General features: G+C 44.3%; 1 protein-coding gene across 28 annotated transcripts; it reads right to left on the reverse strand.

The window, feature by feature from the left end:
• Positions 1-128: 128 nt before the first annotated feature.
• On the reverse strand, positions 129-20,920 carry LOC108051713 (myosin heavy chain, muscle). 28 transcript variants are annotated; one of them, XM_017133910.2, is made up of 19 exons: positions 20,803-20,911; positions 19,877-20,177; positions 19,135-19,278; positions 17,919-18,299; positions 17,784-17,847; positions 17,617-17,715; positions 15,405-15,508; positions 13,967-14,374; positions 12,973-13,143; positions 11,401-11,990; positions 10,315-10,432; positions 7,966-8,229; positions 6,336-6,545; positions 5,229-6,115; positions 4,982-5,060; positions 3,101-4,276; positions 2,101-3,006; positions 1,338-1,400; positions 790-903 (listed from the first exon to the last, which is right to left on the reverse strand). In XM_017133910.2, exons 2-18 carry the CDS (start codon positions 20,078-20,080, stop codon positions 1,356-1,358), a joined length of 5,850 nt encoding a protein of 1,949 aa, XP_016989399.1. In that variant the 5' UTR covers positions 20,081-20,177; positions 20,803-20,911; the 3' UTR covers positions 790-903; positions 1,338-1,355. The 28 variants fall into 28 exon arrangements, 27 of the variants coding, with proteins under 27 accessions (XP_016989375.1, XP_016989396.1, XP_044315674.1 ...); XM_017133909.2 differs by lacking the exons at positions 4,982-5,060; positions 10,315-10,432; positions 15,405-15,508 and adding exons at positions 4,605-4,683; positions 8,961-9,078; positions 17,312-17,415 and having other exon boundaries at positions 20,803-20,909; XM_017133908.2 differs by lacking the exons at positions 4,982-5,060; positions 10,315-10,432; positions 15,405-15,508 and adding exons at positions 4,605-4,683; positions 9,590-9,707; positions 17,312-17,415 and having other exon boundaries at positions 20,803-20,909.
• Positions 20,921-20,986: the final 66 nt, after the last annotated feature.

A 20,986-nucleotide genomic window follows, 5' to 3' on the forward strand; every position in this document is an offset into this window, starting at 1 on the left:
GGCAAATTAAGAAACATTCTATTTGAAGATGTATTTTTATGTACGAATGAATTTATTGAACGCTTTAGATCGTAATAAATTTCCACCCAAGATTGTTATTTCGTAGCACTGCTTTGAATAAAAGACACTTTTTAAATTGATTTACATTTATTTTGTTCCTTTTTTGTATACTTTTCATTTAGTGTCGAGTGATGATCTTATCTCTTTATCATTGCTTGATAGAGTCAAAATTAAACATAAACATAAGCGCAGTGTATAGCTCTTGTCGTCCGTAAGTCTTGTCTGGTCTGTATGACAATTAATTGAGAATACATATAGAGCAAAATATTCGAACAGCGGGCGACATTTACCGGCGGACACCGCCGCGGGGCCTTCACTTTGACGGGGCTCTCTCATTTCGCGATCATTCTCATGTTGTTGGGCGAGAATCGAATGGTTCTTTGATAGTTAGTTGGTTGAATGCATTTCGAAAGTTGTATAAAAATATATAAATACAAATACAAATACAGGACCAGCGAGCAGTGTCCCCATGGCAAATGTCGCGCTTACACAAAAGCCTGATATACACAGTGATGCTATTACTATAGTACACTGTTCACTTATGTATTTATGCTAATCGATGGTGATCGATTGTTGTTATTTGATTTCATTTTTTGCCTAAGTGCATTTGGCGTTGTTGGTGGTTTGCCTCCCGTCGTTTTCGATATATATTTTGTTATAGTTTTATTATTTTGTTTTTAAATTAAGAAATTAAATTAAAATCATAAACATAATCATTATGAAATATCATTTAAAATAAATTAAAAAATGAAATGGCATTTAGAATTCGTTTTCAGGAGCAAGGTCGAATCTTGGTGGGAAGGCCAATCCGTCGAATTGTGGCCTAACGGACGTCGCACGGGGCTGCAGAATAGATAAATAAATAAGTTACGATTAGTTAAAGATCAAACATAATAGAGTTAAACATGCCGGGGATGGGACGAGTCGCCAGGTTGGATCGACTGCACAGGATAAAACGATAACGAGAACGCCCAGCACTCGCTGAGCACGTTTTTTAGTACCAGCGAGTGTAGGAATGAAATAACGGTAACCAAGGTACGAATTGAGCGTACGTAAATGCTCTTCGAGAGAGATAGTGTCTTACTAGGGAGACAAGTGTCGGATGAGAGAAAACGCTTGACGAGTACGAGTACGAGACGACAAAACGTAACGAATGAGTTTGAGCAACGACAACGAACGAGTGATCGAGACAACTAGATGAGCTGCGGTTGACTAACTGACTGTGTGAGTTGGGGAGTGGGAGGAAGGTCAAGACGTGCACGAACACGTCCACTTACAAATGTTTCAAGAAAGTTTTACTGCTCCAGCAGCGCGCTCTTGCGGCCCTTTGACGCTGTCGGCTGCAGTACACATGTACAAATACAGTTTATAATAATATAGTGGAAGAATAGTATTGTTTTCTTGTAAATGGTTGGTAAAGGAAGCAATTCGATTGATTTAGCCTGGTGCTGCTGTTGGTTGCTTGCTTGTTTATTTGCATTATTTTTTTTTTTTTGCTTTTCGTTTGGTTTTCTGTCAAAATGAACGCATTCTTGGTTGGTATTCGATGAATTGATCCTTTGATTTCTGATTTGGGTGGCCTCTAATTTTTACATTTTTGTCTGCTAGCGAATGTCGTATGATGCATCTATATTATTGTTATTAGTATTTATTTTATAATAATTCTTATAAGCTATAATTCTCTTTGCATGGTTTTGTTCTCTCATTATCGTAAATGAACCATAATTGGATCGCTATATAGATTTTTTTTATTCACTTGGTGGTGTTGCCTCAGATTTAGATCTGTTTTCGTGGAAAGAAGCAGAGCATACGCGCGCAATATGAAAGGGAAGAATATACACATTATTCCAAAAACTGATCTAGAGAGAACGTGAGTGAGATGGCTATTGGCAGCAAAATGAAGGCTCAGTGTTCGAGTGAGATAAGTTCAAAGGGTTTTCATTTTTTTTTTTTCTATAGGGGGGTGATCGGATCATAATCGTAAGGGCTAAAGGGGCATGATGATTATAAAGGGCAGTTGGGATTCGGATTGAAACTTACCGCTGGGCTGGCACCACGACCGACAGAACCGGCACGTCCCTTGGCGCGGAATTTGCTGATGGCCTGCTCGGCCAGATCGGCACGCTCCTCGGCCTCCTCCAGCTCCTGCTGAGCCTTGCGGAATTTGGCCAAGTTGAGGGCGGCGATTTCCTCGGCCTCCTCGATCTGCCTCTTGTATGTCTTGATCTTCTGTTGCAGCTTGTCGACCAGATCCTGCATGCGCTCGTGGTTCTTGCGGTCCTCCTCGGACTGGAAGCTCAGCTCCTTGACGCGACGCTCGGACTTGCGCAAGTTCTTCTGGGCATCGGCGTGTCTCCTCTGCTCACCATCCAGCTCGTTCTCCAGCTCGCGGACGCGCTGCTCCAGCTTCTGGATGGCCTTCTTGCCTCCCTTGAGGGCGTTGGCCTCGGCCTCGTCCAAACGGACCTGCAGCTCCTTGATCTGCTGCTCGAGGGCCTTCCTCAATTTCTCCTGGGTCTGGGCATGATCCTGCTCGGCGCGGAGCTCATCGGCCAGGCGGGCGGCATCGACCATGGCCTTCTTGGCCTTCTCCTCGGAGTTCTTGGCTTCGTTGAGGAGCTCGTCCAGGTCGGAGTGCAGGGTCTGCAGCTCGGACTCCAGCTTCCTCTTGGCAGCGGAGATGGAGGCGTTCTGGGCGGACACCTCGTTCAACTGCTCGTGGGCATCGGCCAGCTCCTGCTCGGCCTGGCGACGGCCGCGATCGGCCTGCTCCAACAGAGTGCGAGACTCCTCCAATTCGTTCTGGAGGGCGTTGGCACGACGCTCGGAGATGCCCAGCTGTTCGCGGGCATCGTCGCGGGCGCGCTGTTCCTCCTCGAGGGCGGTCTGGATGTCCTTCAGCTGCTGCTGGTAACGCTTGATGTTCTTCTGGGCCTCGGCGTTAGCCTGAAGTGGAGGAAATAAGGAAAACGTTTAGTTTAAGTGATCTATAAAGCCTTTTCTCTTTAGGAATTCTCCTTATAAGAGACTGGTAACCTACCTTGTTGGCGTGATCCAGAGCAATCTCAAGCTCGTTGATGTCAGCCTCCAGCTTCTTCTTCATGCGCAGGGCCTCAGCCTTGCCCTTGGCCTCAGCCTCAAGGGAAGCTTGCATGGAGTCGAGGGCGCGCTGGTGGTTCTTGCGGGTGTTCTCGAACTCCTCCTCCTTCTCCTGGATGCGGCGGTCGATCTCCTGGCGGACCTGGGACAGCTCCAACTGGGCGCGCAGCACCTTGTTCTCCTCCTGCTCAAGAGCAGCCTCAGCCTCCTCAAGGGCGGCCTGGAGCTCGTCCTTCTCGGCCTCCAGGCGCTTGCGGGCCTTCTCGATCTCATGGATGTTGCGGCCACCCTCACCGATCTGGTCGAGCAAGTCCTTGACCTCATCAGCCAGGTTCTTGTTCTCACGACGCACAGCCTCCAACTGCTCCTGGCCCTCCTCGTAGGCACCCTTAAGACGGAACAGCTCGGTGGAGTAGTTGCGGCACTCCTTCTGGGAGGCATCCAGCTCGGCGGCCAGATCGTCGACCTTGAGCTTCCACTCGCCGATGATCTTGTCGAAGGCCTTCTGCTTCTTCTCGGCAGCGTTGGCAATGGCGTTGGCACGGTCGACCTCCAGCTGCAGATCCTCCACTTCGGTGGACAGGCGCTGCTTGGTCTTCTCCAGGCCGATGCACTTCTGGTTGAGGGACTCGATGGTCTCCTCGGCCTCGGCCAAACGGGCCTGCAGCTTCCTCTTGGCCTCCTCCAGCTCCTCAGAGCGGGCAACGCCATCGGACTCGTACTTGCTACGCCAGACCTGGGCCTCAGCGTTGGCCTTGCTCAGCTGGCGCTGCAGATCGGCCTTGCCCTCAGCCTCCTCCTCAACCTGCTCGCGCAGATTGTCCAGGTCGTGCTCCAGGTTGCGGAACTTGCCCAAAAGGGTGGCACGCTCGCGCGACTCCTCGTCGGCCAGACGCTTGGTGTCCTCCAACTGGGTGGTCAGCGAGATCTTGATCTTGGACAGCTGAGACACCTGGGACTCGGCCTCCTCCAGCTGGCGGAGCAGATCGGAGTTCTCAATGGACAGCTTCTTCTTGCTGGCATCGAAGTCGTTCAGAGTCCTGTTGGTCTCATCCAGTTTCGACTGCACCTCGTTGAGGGTGTGCTGCAGCTGCTTGGCGATCTTCTCCTGGGCAGCCTGTTTATGGGTTTTCAAAAATATTGGTGCATTAGTATAGGTTGGTATTGTGTATTTTTCTTCGGTTGTGAGTGTGTGGCATTTTGGTTTCGTGTAAAGTGCTGTACAAGGCTTTGGAATTTAGTAGATCAAGCTTGGATATTACTTAAGTGGTGGGTCGTTTTAGTTTTTACATAATTCTTTTTTCTGGGGGGTTTTCGGTGTGGTTGCATTGCAACTACGTTGATACTATACACAGATGTAGACGTGGCAAAACTAGAACTTTCAGCATTTAAATTTACAGCATCGCGTTGAGAGCAATAACGTATATAGAGATCAATTTCAATACCTTCTCGTTGGTAATGTGGTCGACACCGGCGCGCAGATCGTTCAACTGGCCGTAGTACTCGTTCTTCTCCTTCTCAGCCCTGGTTTAGACAGATAGATAGAGACACAGAGGTTCGTATTCACGGGTTAGTTCATGTTTTGTGGGGGATAAAGACAGATACAGAGGCGAGAAGCGAGCGACTTGCTATCCTTGCGTTGAACCCTTCGAGTAACCTTTTATTTTGTATATTAGACAGAGAGATATATATGGGGACACACAGAAGTAGTTGTGTGGTTGCATTTTTTCTTGGTTGGAACATGCGTGTTCAGTGTAATTCTGTATATATGTATGAATCGCTGGGCGTCCCTGTTCGGGCGCCAGTTATCACGACATATTACCTTATCGCGACCCAGCTGATCGCAGGCGGTACGAGTCTGATTCAGCTCGTTGTGGCAAGTCTGGCGATCGTGCTCGGCCCTGGATTGGCAAATAGGTAAAAGAGCAAATATCGGTTAAGTTCGATTCGGTAACCAAGATCTTAAAGGGAATATATCATTCCACGGTACTTCAAGATCTCTCTGTCTCAATAGCGGTTGCACCTGAAAAAGCTAGCTAGACGTCTAATGATATCAACGGGGTACTTACTTAGCCTTCAGCTTGTTGAGCTGGTCAACCTGCTCGGCCATCTCGGCGACGGCATCGTTGTGCTTCTTGCGCAGGTTAGCCAGGGTGGACTCGTGCTGGATGTTGGCCTCCTCAAGATCGCGACGGAGCTTGCTCAGCTCAGCCTCGCGCTTCTTGTTGAGCTCAATCTGGGCAGAGGTGGCACCGCCAGCCTCCTCCAGACGCTCGCCCAATTCCTCGAGCTCACGGGCCAGATCGGCGCGCTGCTTCTCAGCCTTGGCGCGGGCCTGGCGCTCAGCCTCGACCTCCTCCTCCAACTCCTCGATGCGGGCCTGCAGCTCCTTGATCTGGCGCTGGTGCTTCAGAACAACGACCTGCTCGTCCTCGAGCTTGGCGGTGATGGAGGACAGCTCCTTGTCCTTGCGCTGGATGGTCTGCTCGAGCTCCTTCTTGTTGCGCTCCAGATCGGCAACAGCCTCCTGGGTGAGCTTGAGGTCGCCCTCAACCTTGCGCTTGGACTTCTCAACATCGCCGCGCACCTTCTTCTCACGCTCCAGCGAGTCCTCCAATTCATCGAGGGTCTGCTCGAGCTTGGCCTTAACCTTGTTCAAGTGGTTGATCTTGTCCTCGGCGGCCTGGAGTTCCTCACCAGTCTTCTGGTTGGTCTCGCCCTGCATCTTCTTCTCCTTGTTCAACTTGTTGATGAGCTCATCCTGGTGGGCGATCTCGTCGTTCAAGTTGCGGATCTGGTGATCCTTGGTGGCCTTGTCCTGCTCGGCCTTCTGGACGTTCAATTCCAGATCCTCGATGTCCTTCTTCAGGCCAGAGATCTCCTGGTCGGCCTTCTTCTTCTGCTGGAACAGCTGGTTGCGGGCATCCTCCTCCTGAGTCAGGCGCTCTTGGATATCCTAAGCAATTAACAGAAATTGTTGGAGGCGTGTTAAGTGGCTGAGTAAGTAGGTGAGCGCAGTCAGTCACTCCTAAATTTAGCCAAGTGCGCAAATGCCCAGAAATAGCCGAGCAACTTTCATGCTCGATTGCCTCTGATCAATTTCGCGTTTTCCGCTTTCGTGGCACTTGGATTGATGCCATCGTATAAATGAGCATGGGGATTAATGGGATACTTACGCGCAGCTGGTTCTCGAGGTCGTTCTTCTGGGCGGTCAACTTGGCGTTGCGCTCCTGGTAGTCCTGCAGGGCACCCTTCTCGCCGGACAGGGAGTCCAGCAGGGCGGTCTTCTCAGCCAACAGCTTGGCGTTGAGGGCCTCCAGCTCCTTGCGCACTTTCACTTCAGCGGCATGCAGTTCCTCAGCCTTCTTGGCCTTCTCCTCCAGACGCTGCAAGTCATTAGAGGCATTTGATGGGTTAGAAACGGTATTGCCGGAGCTGATCTCCTCAGTTGGCTGGGTTTTTGGTGGTTCGACTGCTACGGGTTCGGGCTGAGTTGGTGCAACTTCTGCAGCTTCAGCTGCTGGTGGGGCAGCCTCGGCTGGAGCTGCTTCCTCAGTGGCACTGGGTGTGGTTGCTTCTGTGGATTTTTTCGTTTTCTTGGCTTTCTTTTCATCGGCCATGGCTCTAAATCACTATTTCTTTAACTCTTATTTAATGGAAAACTCTCTTAAGAATGGCTATTCGCTTTTATTAACTCCTATTCCCACTAGTTAACTCTGCTCTTGATTCGTTATCTTGAGGCCAGCTAGTTTCTATGCCAGCTAAGATGATCGATCTTCTGATGATCTTTTGCTCAGTTCGATTGGTTCTTCGTTAGGGGTTCGATTTGTGGTACGCGTTACCGCGACGGCGACTGGTCAAATACAACTGGAATGGCTGCTGCAAATGCACTGGGCCACTTTGGCTATAAATTTAGCAAACGCCCCGATGCGAGCAGAGCGGCACCAGAGCAGAGCAGCGATATGGCAGCTGCTGCCACTTGGCATGTGTGTAATCGCCTTGGTTAGGAGGTAGCCATCATAATTCACAAATTGCTGGCATTGCTATGGTGCTATAGTGCTCTGGTATGGGGCCTATCAAGTCGCACTTGTGCGGCGGTACCAGCAGGTGTACCATCTTAAATATATATAGAACCTATACATTATGCGTATGTATACAATTTAAATTACTCATCGGGGATCGGAACTATACGTGGGCATCTTCGGGCATTTTTTATTATTTAATTAGCAAGCTAATTGGCAAACTAATTGTGGCTCTTAAAAAAAAATCGCGAGCTATGTGGCAGGGCCAAGAATAGACCCAGTGCAATTCATAATTTTTTTTTTTTCAAAATATGTGTGTAAGTACATATGGGAATGTGAGAGGTGAAGAGTTGTGTTGGATTCCAGCGAAACAGAGGCCACATTTGGCCCGAAAGTGCGAGGAGATTAGGACAGCATCTATTTTTGGCAACCCCAGCGATTTGAATCAGATCGTATCGATATGTTCGGGCAGCTGCTGGTGGGTGGGTGGTTGGGTTTTGTGGTTGCTGCAGGTATTAAGATGTGTGCTTAATTAAGCGCACGAATTTCGCACCGATACAATGTTTATGGCTATTGGCTATAATAAGATTGAGTTGGGGATTTGATTGGTGCAGCTGCCCCGGCCCATCCAATTACCCCAGACAATGACTACATGGATGAGACAACCCATGGCTACATCTTCGCATGATTGTCACCAGCAACTGTGGTGTCCAAGTTCAGCATAGTCGAACCACAAAAAAACCCTAGACGAAGGCTGGTGATCTCTTTCGTTCGCAATACTCACGGCAATCTCATCCTCGATACGGCTGACGTTGAGGAGGGGCTTGACCTTCTGCCACAGTTTGTACCATGGCCAGGTACGGAGCTGCAGGTACTTGCGCAGGTTGCGCTGGACAACCTTGAGGGCGACGCGCTGCTCCTGGAGCTTCTTGAAGCCCTTACGGGACAGGTAACCACGGGCCCAGGCCTGCATCCAGGACATGATCTTGCCCAGACGCTCATCACGGAACTCCTCCATCTGACCCAGGACACCGGCGCGGAAGAACACCTGTTTTTTGTTTGATTTGAAGGTTTTGGGTGGGTTGAGGGAAAGAAAATAGGTTAGATTTTTGTTGGTTCGGACTCAAAAAGAGCGCGTGCACTAAGCCGAACCAACACTGTACTGGGAGCTTCTGGGGAAACTCATTCAGACGGTCTAGGTTCATTCGATTGTTTTCTTTTTTGCATTTGCTTAAGCGGTTCTTCAAAAACACTTTTGGACAGGTTGAACTGGGATAGATAGAGGATGGATGGTACAAACGAGAACACATATAGGTACAGAAAATCACAAGACAAATATAAAACACACTAACATGTATAGATTTAGTACAGGGATGCAAATGTGGTTAAAAGACAGGCAGATGATAACACTCAGATGAGACTAAGAGATAGGCAAGATAAACTCTCCAGAACCAAAAGTCCCTAGCCCAATCAACGACAAAAGCTGTGTACTAGCAGCTGGGGATGTTGTCGAAATTGGTTTAGGAAAACAGTTCCGGAAAATGTATCTCAGCGGAAGTGTAAAGAAGAGGTAGTGTGTGGAATTTAAAAGAAGTGCGTGTAAAGTCTAGATAGTATCTACAGACTGACCAAAACCTTAATCAAACAAAGACAAACCAGAAAGTTCGTCAGTGCTTGAATCAAGTTAAGCAGACTAGGAAATATTGTCCAGATTCAAGCAGAAGAAGTGCAGTTGCTGATTTGTGAATGAATGTTTAAGATATATTGTCGGTCATATACCTTTGTGTTACCCAAACGGTATTGATCTTCGGGCAAATCGATAAACTTAATGATAATTTCAGTGGCCTTTTTGTCTTTCTCAACGCCCTGCAATTGCTTGGGGCACATGATTTTGTAGCTGTATGGAGGTTTTGTAGTTTGAAGGTTTTGTATTAATTTGTTTCAAACGATTTGGTTAGTATCAGATGGCATACAATCTAACTAAATTTATTTTGGTGTAGGTTATTAATTAACTAATGACTAGGGAATAGTAGAGTTACGTATAGGTAAGTTACTACTAATTCGGAAAGTGAACACCAATTTAGGGTAATTATGGTTTGGTGGGATAGTGGTTCCCTTTTCATAAAGGTTTTTGTTTGCGGTTGGATTTTGGAAAGGAACTGGTTTCATGTGTGGTATGTCCTTGTAATAGCAGGCCAACTTATAGAGATAGAAAGAAAAAGGACATGCGAAAAGAGCGTTTCCAACTCAAGACTCTAAGCTTTTTGCTTAGTTTGCGTCTCGACAAGGTCCGACTCCATAGTTTTTTGGTGAAAATAGTAAAAATGAGTCTGGTCATCAGTTTCGGAGCCATTGACAAAAGGAGTTTTTGAAGTATTTAAGAGTACAAAATGGTTGGTTGTGCGTGCCTTTGTGTTACCCAAACGGTACTGATCTTCGGCCAACTCGGTCGATTCAATGAGGACTTTCGTGCATTTCTTGGGATCGTCCATACCCTTAATACCCTTGGGGTTCAGGATTTGGTAGCTATATGTCAACATATATATGGTGATAATCAACATTAAATGATACTACAGTATTTCAAGTATCTAATTATGGTTTAGTATCTCTAGCTTATATCTAGTGTTATTAACAGTTGATCTTAACAAGAAAATCTTCAAAAACGAACTTCTACGATAATACTTTTGAACCCATGCTTGGGGGTTTTACTAAAGTCTATGGTGTCTATGTGTGTGTGCGTGTTGGAGTGGGATTTAATATCATATCATTTCCAGGGACAGGGAGTAAAGTCATACAAAAGTGCTGAGCTTTGAACTGAGCGCCCTTAGAAGGGTTATGTTGCTGTTTACCTAAAGGGCGCCTGAAATCTGTTGGATACTGTATTGGTTTTGGTATTTCTTTGTGGATGCTTTGGACTCGTATAGCCTATGGCTGGCATTTGAGATACGAGCGAAGTTCAAATGTAATGTATTGAGAGAATTTAATTTGGATTCGAATACGAGCTGTGTGGTATTCGTCAAGTGTGGAGGGTAGACATTTCAAAAACTACTAATTGTGGGGTGGAGCATAAAGAAAGAAATAAATTCAAAATGCATGAGGCAAAAATTCTAAACAGATCGGAACGTTTATATGCCTTGGTGTGTCCAATGCGGTACATATCAGGATCCAATGAGGTGGATTCCAAAATGATGGATCCACACTTTTTGGGATCATCGACGCCAACTATGCCAGCTGGGTTCAGGATTTGATAGCTGCAATATGGAAATATTTATACCATCGTACCCACTCGGTACATTTGTGACTTGCCAACTCTGGTTTGGTTTATGTCTCTTTAGTGTGTGGAGTGTAAAGTATAAGTTATGAATATTGTATAGGGGAGCTCTCTCGTAGAGGTTTTCTCGAGCACCGTTTCAAAGATTATTAACAACATAAAATTACTATTGAGCCATCCACTCATAAGTGTTTGTGTCTACACAATTTTGAAGTTGTTTGCCATATTATGCTTAGATAAAATGAAGATCATTTCCATGCCTTGGTGTGACCCAGACGGTACAGGTCTTCGTTCAGCTCGGTGGACTCGATCAGAACCTTGGAGGCTTTCTTAGGACAATCAAGATCCTTAATGCCACGAGGGTTCAGAATCTGGTACCTGTCAGGATGTAGAGTTCGGTTTTGATTCCATATACAGAAAAAAATCGTGATACACAGGGTTAGAATTGAGACGCAGATACACCTAACACAGCACTGGAACTTGAGTTGATTTCTGGTACATGGTACATACAACGAGGAGCAACGAGTGGGGATCAATTGAAAAATACACTAGTCATACAATTGGAGTGAGGACATTCGCTTGCATATGCAAAGTGGATATAAAAAGGAAATTTGTATGCGTGCGTGCCTTAGTGTGACCAATGCGGTACATATCGGGATCCAGTCCGACGGCTTCCAAACACTTGCCGGCAGCATTCTTGGCCACCTTTTCGGCCGCCATGATGGCAGGTGCCAGAATCATGTAACTATAGTTGAGTATTACAATATTCAAGTTAATAATTGGTCGTTATTAATTGCTTACTCCTAGTGCTGACCCAATTGGTGCATGTGTATGTACAATTAACTAAAAGTGCTGAACGACAACTGATCTTGAATTAAGTCTATGTGCTGGTGTATTAATAAAAGTTTTACAACTAAGAAGACCTAAGACCCCCGTCCCGATACTTACCGCATCTTGAAGTCGGGGTACACCATCCTGTTGGGGAAGCCCTTACGGCAAATACGGATACCTTCAAGCACACCGTTACAGGTCAGCTGGTGCATAACCAAGTGGGCATCAACCATGCCAGGCTGCTTCATCTCGTTGGGAATGATGCAACGGACGAAGTGAGGCTGGGTCGAACGCAGAGTGGTCATCAAGCTGTTCAACTGCTCCTTGTAGGCCGACGAGACGGTAGCGAAGCCACCGCCCTTCTTGCCACGACCTCCCTTGGCCTGTTCACCGCCACCCGACTGTCCGGCGTGATCGGCGAAGATCTCGATCAGCAGCTTGTTCTGCGACTTCTTGAACTGGTCGACAACGGTGTCGTTCAGGGGATCCTTGTTCTTCTCCAACCAACCGGTGATGTTGTAGGACACACAACCAGCATAATGGCCGATGGCGAAGTGGGCAGCCTGCTGACCGGGCTTTGGAGGCTTGGGCTTCTGGAATGGAGCCGACTTGCCCAAATGGGTGTTGGTCAGCTTCTCCGAGAAGGTCTGATCGGTGGCCTTGGGGAACATAGACTCTTCCTCCAGGATGGACAAGATACCCATGGGCTAGTGGTGCGAAAAAGCGAAGTTCCGTTCATTAGATTTGGGCGATGATTTCTTTTGGTTTACTGAAATATGTTCTAGTAAAAGCACGCAATTAAACTATAGTAGTTTTTGTAAATAATTCTTAAAAGCGGCATCACGCTTGACTAATAAGACTTACAAAACACATTAGTACATAGAACTTACCCCTTACAATTTTAGTGGTGAGTCGAAAAGTTGCAAATGCATTACTTGTTGGTGCTTGTTTAGCTTTAGGCGATCTTACAACTAAGTTAACAGAAATTAATATCGATTAGATTAGATTAGATTTATTGCATTAGATCATTCTTCAAGGTGCATTTCTATCGCAATTGTGTATTATTGTGTAATGGTCAGCTTGGGCTATCTGTTCTGCTAGATAGTTATGGCCGTGTCTGTACCTTTTCGATCAGATCAATACACATTTGCAGATCCATGCCGAAATCAATAAAGGTCCATTCAATTCCCTCGCGTTGGTATTCTTCTTGTTCCAAAACAAACATGTGATGATTGAAGAATTGTTGCAGTTTTTCGTTAGTGAAATTGATGCACAATTGTTCGAAACCGTTGTACTAGATTGTGGAACGGAACAATATGTAACATAATAATAAAGCGGTGTTAATTTGGATGTTGTTTTTCAATGTTTGGTTTTCGTTAGGTTAGTTACTCTCTGTTTTCCCTCGAACACTTTCTGGGGGTAGTTCATTCTGGAGCGACATGACATGGATGTGGGTGCTTATAAAATATATGGAGCTAGAAAACGCTTATGGGCGCACTTCTCCGCATGACTGTAACAATATATAAATAAATATGTATATGCGACCCGTTCTGGGTTCATCAGTTTTAGATGATTTGCCATTTAGGGTGCAGAACACACTATAAATAAACTAATTCATAAATGTAGATAGAACAACGAGCGATGGCGGATATTTGTTTGGCTTGGAGGGTTGGTTACGAGGAGACGAACCTTTTCAATCAGATCGATACAGGCCAACAAGTCCATACCGAAATCGATGAAGGCCCAGTCAATGCCTTCCCTCTTGTATTCTTCTTGCTCCAAAACGAACATGTGATGGTTGAAGAATTGTTGCAACTTCTCGTTGGTGAAGTTAATACACAGTTGCTCGAAACCGTTGTACTAGATATCATTTTGTGGGAAATGGTGTGGATTGGTGCGATGAGTACATATTCAACACATAAAAAACCAGTGGTTGGGTGGGACATGCTGACAAGATTCCCTGACATTCAGAACACACTCATATTGCAGTTTACCTGAGATCACTCTGGCGGAAACCCATCCGCAGATTCATAGCTAAAAGATTGATCTAAAGTGCTAGAACATGACATAACAAACAAAAATATTTCGGTGCATTTTTGAGGTACACACACAATACAAAATTCACATAGATTGAGTTGAATCTAATAAGCACCTTTTCAATAAGATCGATACAGGCCAGCAAGTCCATGCCGAAATCGATAAAGTCCCAATTAATACCCTCCTTCTTGTATTCCTCTTGCTCCATGACGAACATGATATGGTTAAAGAACTGTTGCAGTTTCTCATTGGTGAAGTTAATACACAATTGCTCGAAGCCGTTGTACTACATTGGAGTTGGAATTATATTTACATAATAAAATAGTGATCGTTTAAGTGAGCTATTCAGCCTCTAAGGTTTCTAAGGATGGTGCTGCAGTGTATATTTGTGTGGTTTTGTGGGCGTTTAAATGCGAAGAGAGGTTGCACCTATGTAGTTCCCCGAGTGATTCTGAATCCCTAGCTAAACTGTTAAAAGACGTGTTAGCAGGTCAGCTGTGAATGGAACAGCCCAATCATAACAATAATGATTTGGACTGGGCCATCACCAGCTAAGGCCGATTTAAATCCCACAGGATGACCACAAAAGAGATCGCCCTGGGAGATTCAAAGTCAGCCCAAGTCCCCCGATCCGTCCGAAACTCACCTCGAAGATCTCAAAACCAGCAATATCCAGTACACCAATGAAGTGCTGACGCTTCTGCTGGGTATCCAGAGTCTCGTTACACTTCTTCACCAGCCACTTGAACAGACGATCGAACACACCCTTGCAGAGGGCACCGATGGAGTTGGTGACCTGCTGGACGTTACGGCCCTGGGTGACGAACTCGTTACCGACCTTGATGCGGGGCTTCAGCAAGTTCTTGTACAGCTCAGCGGTATCGCAACCGAACAGCTTCGACACACGGCCACCCTCCTCCTCACCGTCCTGCTCAGCCTGCTCCTCGCGACCACGTTGCTTGAACTTCATGCCACCCATGTGCATGACAGCGGCGGTGATCCTGTACACATCCTCCTTCTCCTGCTTGGTGAAGCCCAAGATGTCGAAGGCTTGCTGTTGGTCAAAAGTTAAATTTTTGGGGGGAAAAAAATTACACTTTAGTAAGGGAAACTTCTCTTTTCACATCGGTTAATGGCTTTTATAAGCGTTATTTTTGGGTTTGTTTTTGAGCATTTTTTTCTGTGGTTGAGTGTAGCTTACATCTTATAGATCATGCACAACATGCTTGAACAATTCACTACTAGTTACCAAAGTTTTTGATCGAGCAGCAAATAAATAGCGTTATGGTTAGTAGACCTACGGGTGCTACTGATTTTTTTGTATAGCTAGGTTTACCAGGTGGCTTAAGTATTCCGGAATCATTGGGAAACACGTGATTTGCCGGGTCGCTTAAACACTAACAAGACACAAAAAAAATAGGAATTTTCTCTGGGGTCATTTGTACGTGCTAGTTTGAAGGAAACGGCTCTCGAGTCAGTCTGTAGCCGCTACACACAAATATTATCACAGACACAAGGGAGTCAAAATGTATTTGTACATAGTGTCTTTTCCAGGTACAAATCAGGGGGTATTCACACACTCATTTTTATCTATTACTATGAATATCTTAGGATAACATGATGCATTTACATTCCAGGCATGAAGTCAAAGTCGAGGACAACAGGGTCGTTGTTGTCGGGGCATTCGTATTAGGTACATGTACAGATAAAGAAATTGACAGAGCATCGGCTTAGGGACCGATCCCTAGGATGCTTTTTTCGAGCAGGGGTTGCGACATTCGCCATTCCATCATTCTTACTCTCTATATGTTCCATTTTCGGAAACGGAAACGAAACTTGGGTAACAAAAAAAAAAAAACAGAATGAAAAGATAATCACAAAACACACAAAATATTTCTGTTTTGGTGTGGTTGGTTGGTATAGCTCATCGGTTCGTAGGATCCTTGTCGTTCAGACGTTACCGATATCGGATGCATATTTACGGGGAGTGTCTGTATGTCTGCGTGTGTGTGTGTGTTTTGGGTGTGGTTGAGGTGCAGTTTGATTTTGTGGGTGAGTGGGTTTGTGTTTTGGCGACCACTTACATCTGCAAGCTGGAATTCCTCACCGTCATCCATGTTGGGTACAGTTACTTTACCCTGGGATACGTTAAAGTAGTCGTAAATGTTATCGGAGAGGAAGCACATGTCTACATACACATAGTCGGAAAAGAGGTTTTTCTTTGGTTTAGCAAGAAGAACAGAACTTATGCTCTAAGCCTAGGGTATCACATGTTTAATGTGCGTGTGCTTAATGCTGTTTGTGTGTGGAGTGTTTGGAGTGTACATTTGTGTCTTCGATTTGGGTCATTATCCTTGTGCATTCTTTCCCAGCCAGGAGCAGGCTTAAATCTCTCTCTTTCTTAATGGCATTCAAATACAACCCGGCGTCAAGTGAGATATCGAAAATGGATCAACTGTGTATATTCGGTGTGAGGTGAACAGAGATCATTCCTGCTCCCAGCTGGGGGATTTCGGACTTTTTAGTGGCCTTTGTGTATGGTACAAGCGGAATTGCGGATATTGGATTGTGGTGCAAGACTACATGGGAATAAACTGATAGAAATACGAAGATAGAGATAGATAGAGAGCGCAGTAACTCAAGATAATTCCGGAATAACACTTGAAAATTAACCATATGTACACAGATATCATAGCCGTCACTACATAGAGCGAGAGAGATCGATCAGATCGTGTTCGGATCATTGTCAAACATCATCAGTGAGAGTTCAAAAAGAAAAAATTGAATACATAACACTGATAGAGAAGAGATCTTTTTACAATAGTTCCTAGTTGGAGTTGGGTTTGGTTTGGTTGGGAAACAATGGACCTGCACCACAACTTACGTCAGTTAACTCAAATTCTTCACCATCGTTGACACCGGGTATCCGCGTTTTTCCCTGGCAAATGCCAGGATAATCGCCAATATGTTGGCCCAGAAATACCATCTCTAATTTACGCGAACAAAAAGACTCGATTATATAGCATTTACCATAAATAATCGGGTGGGTGTTTCGTGTTTGTGTGAGGGGGAGATCCTAGACCCTACCTACTTTCATTAAAACTACTCAAAATAATTATTTGGTTTAAGTTGATTAGGTTTTATATTAGGTTTAGGACTATATTACGCTTTGGGCTTAGGCTAGCTTGAGCTACAGATATGATAAGCATTATGAATTTGGTAGAAGACCAGGACATGAAGTTTAGGTCATGGAGAAACGTACATATATATGTACAGGGGTTTTAAAGTTTGACAACATTGAGGACACAACACTGAAGGGACATGTTTCGTTAGGGTTATGGATTGGTTGGGTTATGTTGTTGAGAGTAGTACGATTATGCAGATAAGTAACCATGTTCTGTATGGCCTTACATCCACGGCGACCCATTCCTCGGCATCGTTGACGCTTGGTATGGTCGTTTTGCCTTGCGAGACAATGCGATAATCGTAAATGTTGTTCGAAAGCAGGCAGTATTCTTTATAAATATATATACGATATATATGCGAACAACATTATACGATATTTATGAAAGGTGTGGTTGTGTGTTGAGATATTTGGTGGAAGTTATGTGGAAGAGGTAGAAAAATACATATTGAATAATGATTTTCTGAAAGGAGGTTCGTATTAGTTGGATATAAAATGTGTTAGGACATCTGTGTATGTGGGCAGGGTAGGGTTCTAAGTGAAAGCTTTCAACTATGGACTCCAATTATCCGTTCCTCGGGATGTTTTTTGGCATAGTATTGGGCTACAGGTAAGCGGATTGGGTGTGGCCTAATCCATTTACGATACGATAGCGGTACGCAATAAAATGGTTAACCAACTAGCTATAAATTGCTCTAAAATAGATTACGATAGTTCGAGTAGTAGTTTAGCCAAATAATAAGTATCTAAGTGTCAATCAACAATATAAAAACGAAATTTAGAATCATATAAGGAGGGGGCAATTACATCGGTGAGGGAGAACTCCTCAGCATCATCGATACTGGCTACAGTGACCTTGCCCTGGGAGACAATGTGGTAATCGTAGATGTTATCGGTCAACAGACAAAAGTCTAGACAGATAATGCGTATATAGAAAGTACATCGATTAATCTATGGTATCAATTTTGTATGGGTGTGTATGTGTATGTTGTGTTTTGTGTTCGTGTGTGTGGAACCTAAACAACAACTAAAAGAGATTTGAGAAGAACCCGAAAGTTCTATGATTGTCTGAATGAAGAATGGCTGAATGAGTGAACCAGGCGATTGTATACCTTTAACACCGGCAACGGAGCCAGACATGATCTGGTAGAAGATGTGGTAGGAACGCTCCAGGGACTGCTGGGAGATGACACGGGCCTTCTCCAGCAGGTCTGTAATATGACAATAATAACGTTAGCAATAGCATTCAAGTGTATTCCATAGTCATACAAATACTTACAGGTCTCAATATCAGCACCAGCCAGTTTACCAGTGGGGCCGAAGTGGATACGGATGAATTTACCCTGTTTTGCAAAGGAAAATTCAAATTATTTCCAGTTTCCTTGGGTTATTGTCAAGTTTTTGGGGTACTTACGAAACGAGAGGAGTTATCGTTACGCACGGTCTTGGCGTTACCGAAAGCCTCAAGCACAGGGTTAGTCTGCACAACCTGATCTTCCAGGGAGCCCTTGTTCTTGGCGGCCTCTTCGGTCTTCTTGGAAGCGCCGACAGTGGCGAAGTACGCAATGACCTTCTTGGTGTTCTCAGTCTTTCCGGCACCAGACTCACCGGTGATCAACATAGATTGATTCACGTGGTTGGTCAACATGTCGACGTAGGCACCGTCAGAGATGGCGAAAATATGGGGTGGCACCTCATTACGGCGCTTGCCACGGTACATCTTAGCGCAACGGTTGGTATACACGGGGTAACGCTTGTAAGGATTGATGGCAACGCAGAAAAGACCGGAGTAGGTCTGTTTTTCGCCATGAAAGAGTGGGTAAGATTTGATCGTTAATATGGCGTAGATTTCTCATATTTTTCTTCGTTAGCTTGGAGTTGGAAAGTTAGTTTTAAGGTAGGCGGCTTAAGAGCATCTCCACAGGTCTTTTGTATGTTTTAGTAACTGTTTCAGTTTTTTGTTTTCGGAGAGCTCCAAACCCCTCCATAGACAGAGGTAACATTAAGAAGATTTTTTTTTCTTAAAATTATGTGTTTTAGTAACAGTTTTGGTTGTCTTTTGGTCTACCAGTTTTTTGGTGTTCGGTTTTTGTTATAGGTAAAAACTAACTACGATGTTTGCAGGATACTTGTTTTAAGTTTTCTTTTTGATTTGGGGTAATGATTGATGATCTGTTTGGGGGTTTTCGGCTCGGCGTTCATTGTGTGTTGAGTACCAATTCTTATGGCTTTGATTGTGTAGTGTATGTGCTGTGTGTAGAACCGTTTAAATTCCAGTTGTACGGTTCATCCGACTGGACGGCCAAAATTCGGTTTAATAGAAGCTTGATTAGTGCTTACGTCACAGGAAATGAGGATTTAGCTGGTGTTACCATTTTTAAGGGCTTTTTTATGTGATAATCATGTATTTGGTAATTTCCAAGAGGGAGCCTATGTGATAAGGTTAGCAGTCTACTCAAATGCATTAGGTTTTTTAAAGCTTTAATTAGAGACTAGTTGCAGTAGAGCTCTAATAAAATTCGTACTAATTTGGAGATGTTTTTTGTTTGATAAATGTGAGTTTAGGTAAGCGGCTGGGTAAAAACATAGAACGCATACATGTGTGCCACCCTGGTTTGGCAATTACTTACGTAGATCAGCTTGTTGTAGTATCTCTGTCTCAAGTTATGGAGCACAGAGGCATCGTTAAGGTATGTCAAGTTGGACATATCCTCGGCTTTTTCGTATTTTGGAGGGTTCACTTGCTGGAGCAGATCTTTCTTTAAGTCTCGTGTCTATATCATTTTCGTTTGGTTGTCGATTCAGTTCGATTCGTTCGGTTTGGTTCGCGTCCCACCCAATTGGTTATGTTTAGTTTTTGTACAATTTTTGTTGGTTAGACGTTGGGTTAGCAGTTCGTTTTTGAGTTTGAGAGAGAGAAGAAGAGATACCCATTTATTAGTGAGTTTTTGGCAGTACGAAACTTACGTAAATGAGCTTAGCATAGTAACGCTGACGCAAATTGTGCAACACGCAAGGAGTGTTTAGCACGGTCATGTCGGCCATATCTTCGATTTTTTCGAATTTTGGTGGATTTACTTTTTCCACCTTCTCGGATTTCAAATCTCTCACCTAATTGTAGATGAAATCTATTGTTTATATTCGCTTTTGTGGCTACATAACAAGTTATTAAAGTTCTTTGGGTAGTATCAAAATTCCTGCGTCTTACTAGCCATTGAAAAACCCTTTTTGTAGTACCAAAATGACTTTTTCCATGGGCAACAAGCTGCAAGCACTTCGGAACAACCTTTCAGAAAGATCCTTGAATAACCCATTTTGTTGTATCTTAATAAGTTCTCTATAGATGGTGTTTATTTTAGACGATGATATTACCTCTCCACCAGCCAAGCCGACGGAGACGATATCGCCCTTGGTGGCCTTGATCTCACCAAGGAGATAACCCTCCTTCTCGTCGGGAATCCAGCATGACTTCTTGGAGTCATAGGGTTTCGATTGATCGATACGTCTTTGCTCCAAAGAGACGAACAAGTATGGGGTGGGATCCTCATCCTCCTGACTTGCGACTGGCTTCGGCATCTTGATTAAATTTCGATATGAAACTTAAAAACTCGAGAAATAAATTTGGGACTTTTCAAAATTTCTTAGTTAATCGCGTCGTGAGCCCAAAACTTCCCTGAAAAGATACACAAAAAAATAAATATTATTATACGGTTCTCAGTTAAGCGATTTATTTTTGGCTTTGTTTCGAAATCTGATTTGTTGGTTTTTATGCTTTTGACCCATTTTGACAGCAGCAGCAATAGTAGACTCAAAAAAAGTTGTATATGTGTGTGGATGGGATTTCGAAATTTTATTTCGATTTCCAAATATGAACATTTTTCCCGTTTCGCGTTATCGAAATTCCCGTTACCGTAACCGGATATTTATGTGTTGCTATTCAAGTGTTTCGATTTTATCTCACACCTCAAAGTTAATTAGGCCTTGTCGGTGTTTGTTGTTATAAACAGACAACAAGTGAATTTGTGGGTTGTCGCCTAAATATAGATCACGGATCCGATACGGATATGTATATATTACGTATATACATACGTATATACTATATGCACGAATTCGCGGGGCGTTGGTATTGGTTACGTAACGTGGATTTTCAATAAAATTTTGTCGTATTTTCTTCCAGGTTTCCTTGTGGGAATAATCCAACCGATTACATAATCCAAACCGGTAATTGAACCGGTATTTGTTTTCTTCTAATTTAATCGATTTATTTTTTTTTCTAGGAGTTAGCTATCACTACTCACTCACTCTACAAGGAATTGTTTTTATGGTTTAAGATTTTGGAGCGCGAGTTCGGATTAATTAAACTGCTATCTCGATAAGGTGGCGTGTTCTAGAACGACCGATTTGCGAGATCGCAATGATTTCTTTTAGTAAATCTTGGATGGGCAACGATTTTCGACAATCCACACGAAATCGACAATTCGA

This window comes from Drosophila rhopaloa, unplaced genomic scaffold (assembly GCF_018152115.1).
Source record: "Drosophila rhopaloa isolate 14029-0021.01 unplaced genomic scaffold, ASM1815211v1 contig_2, whole genome shotgun sequence".
NCBI lineage: Eukaryota > Metazoa > Arthropoda > Insecta > Diptera > Drosophilidae > Drosophila > Drosophila rhopaloa.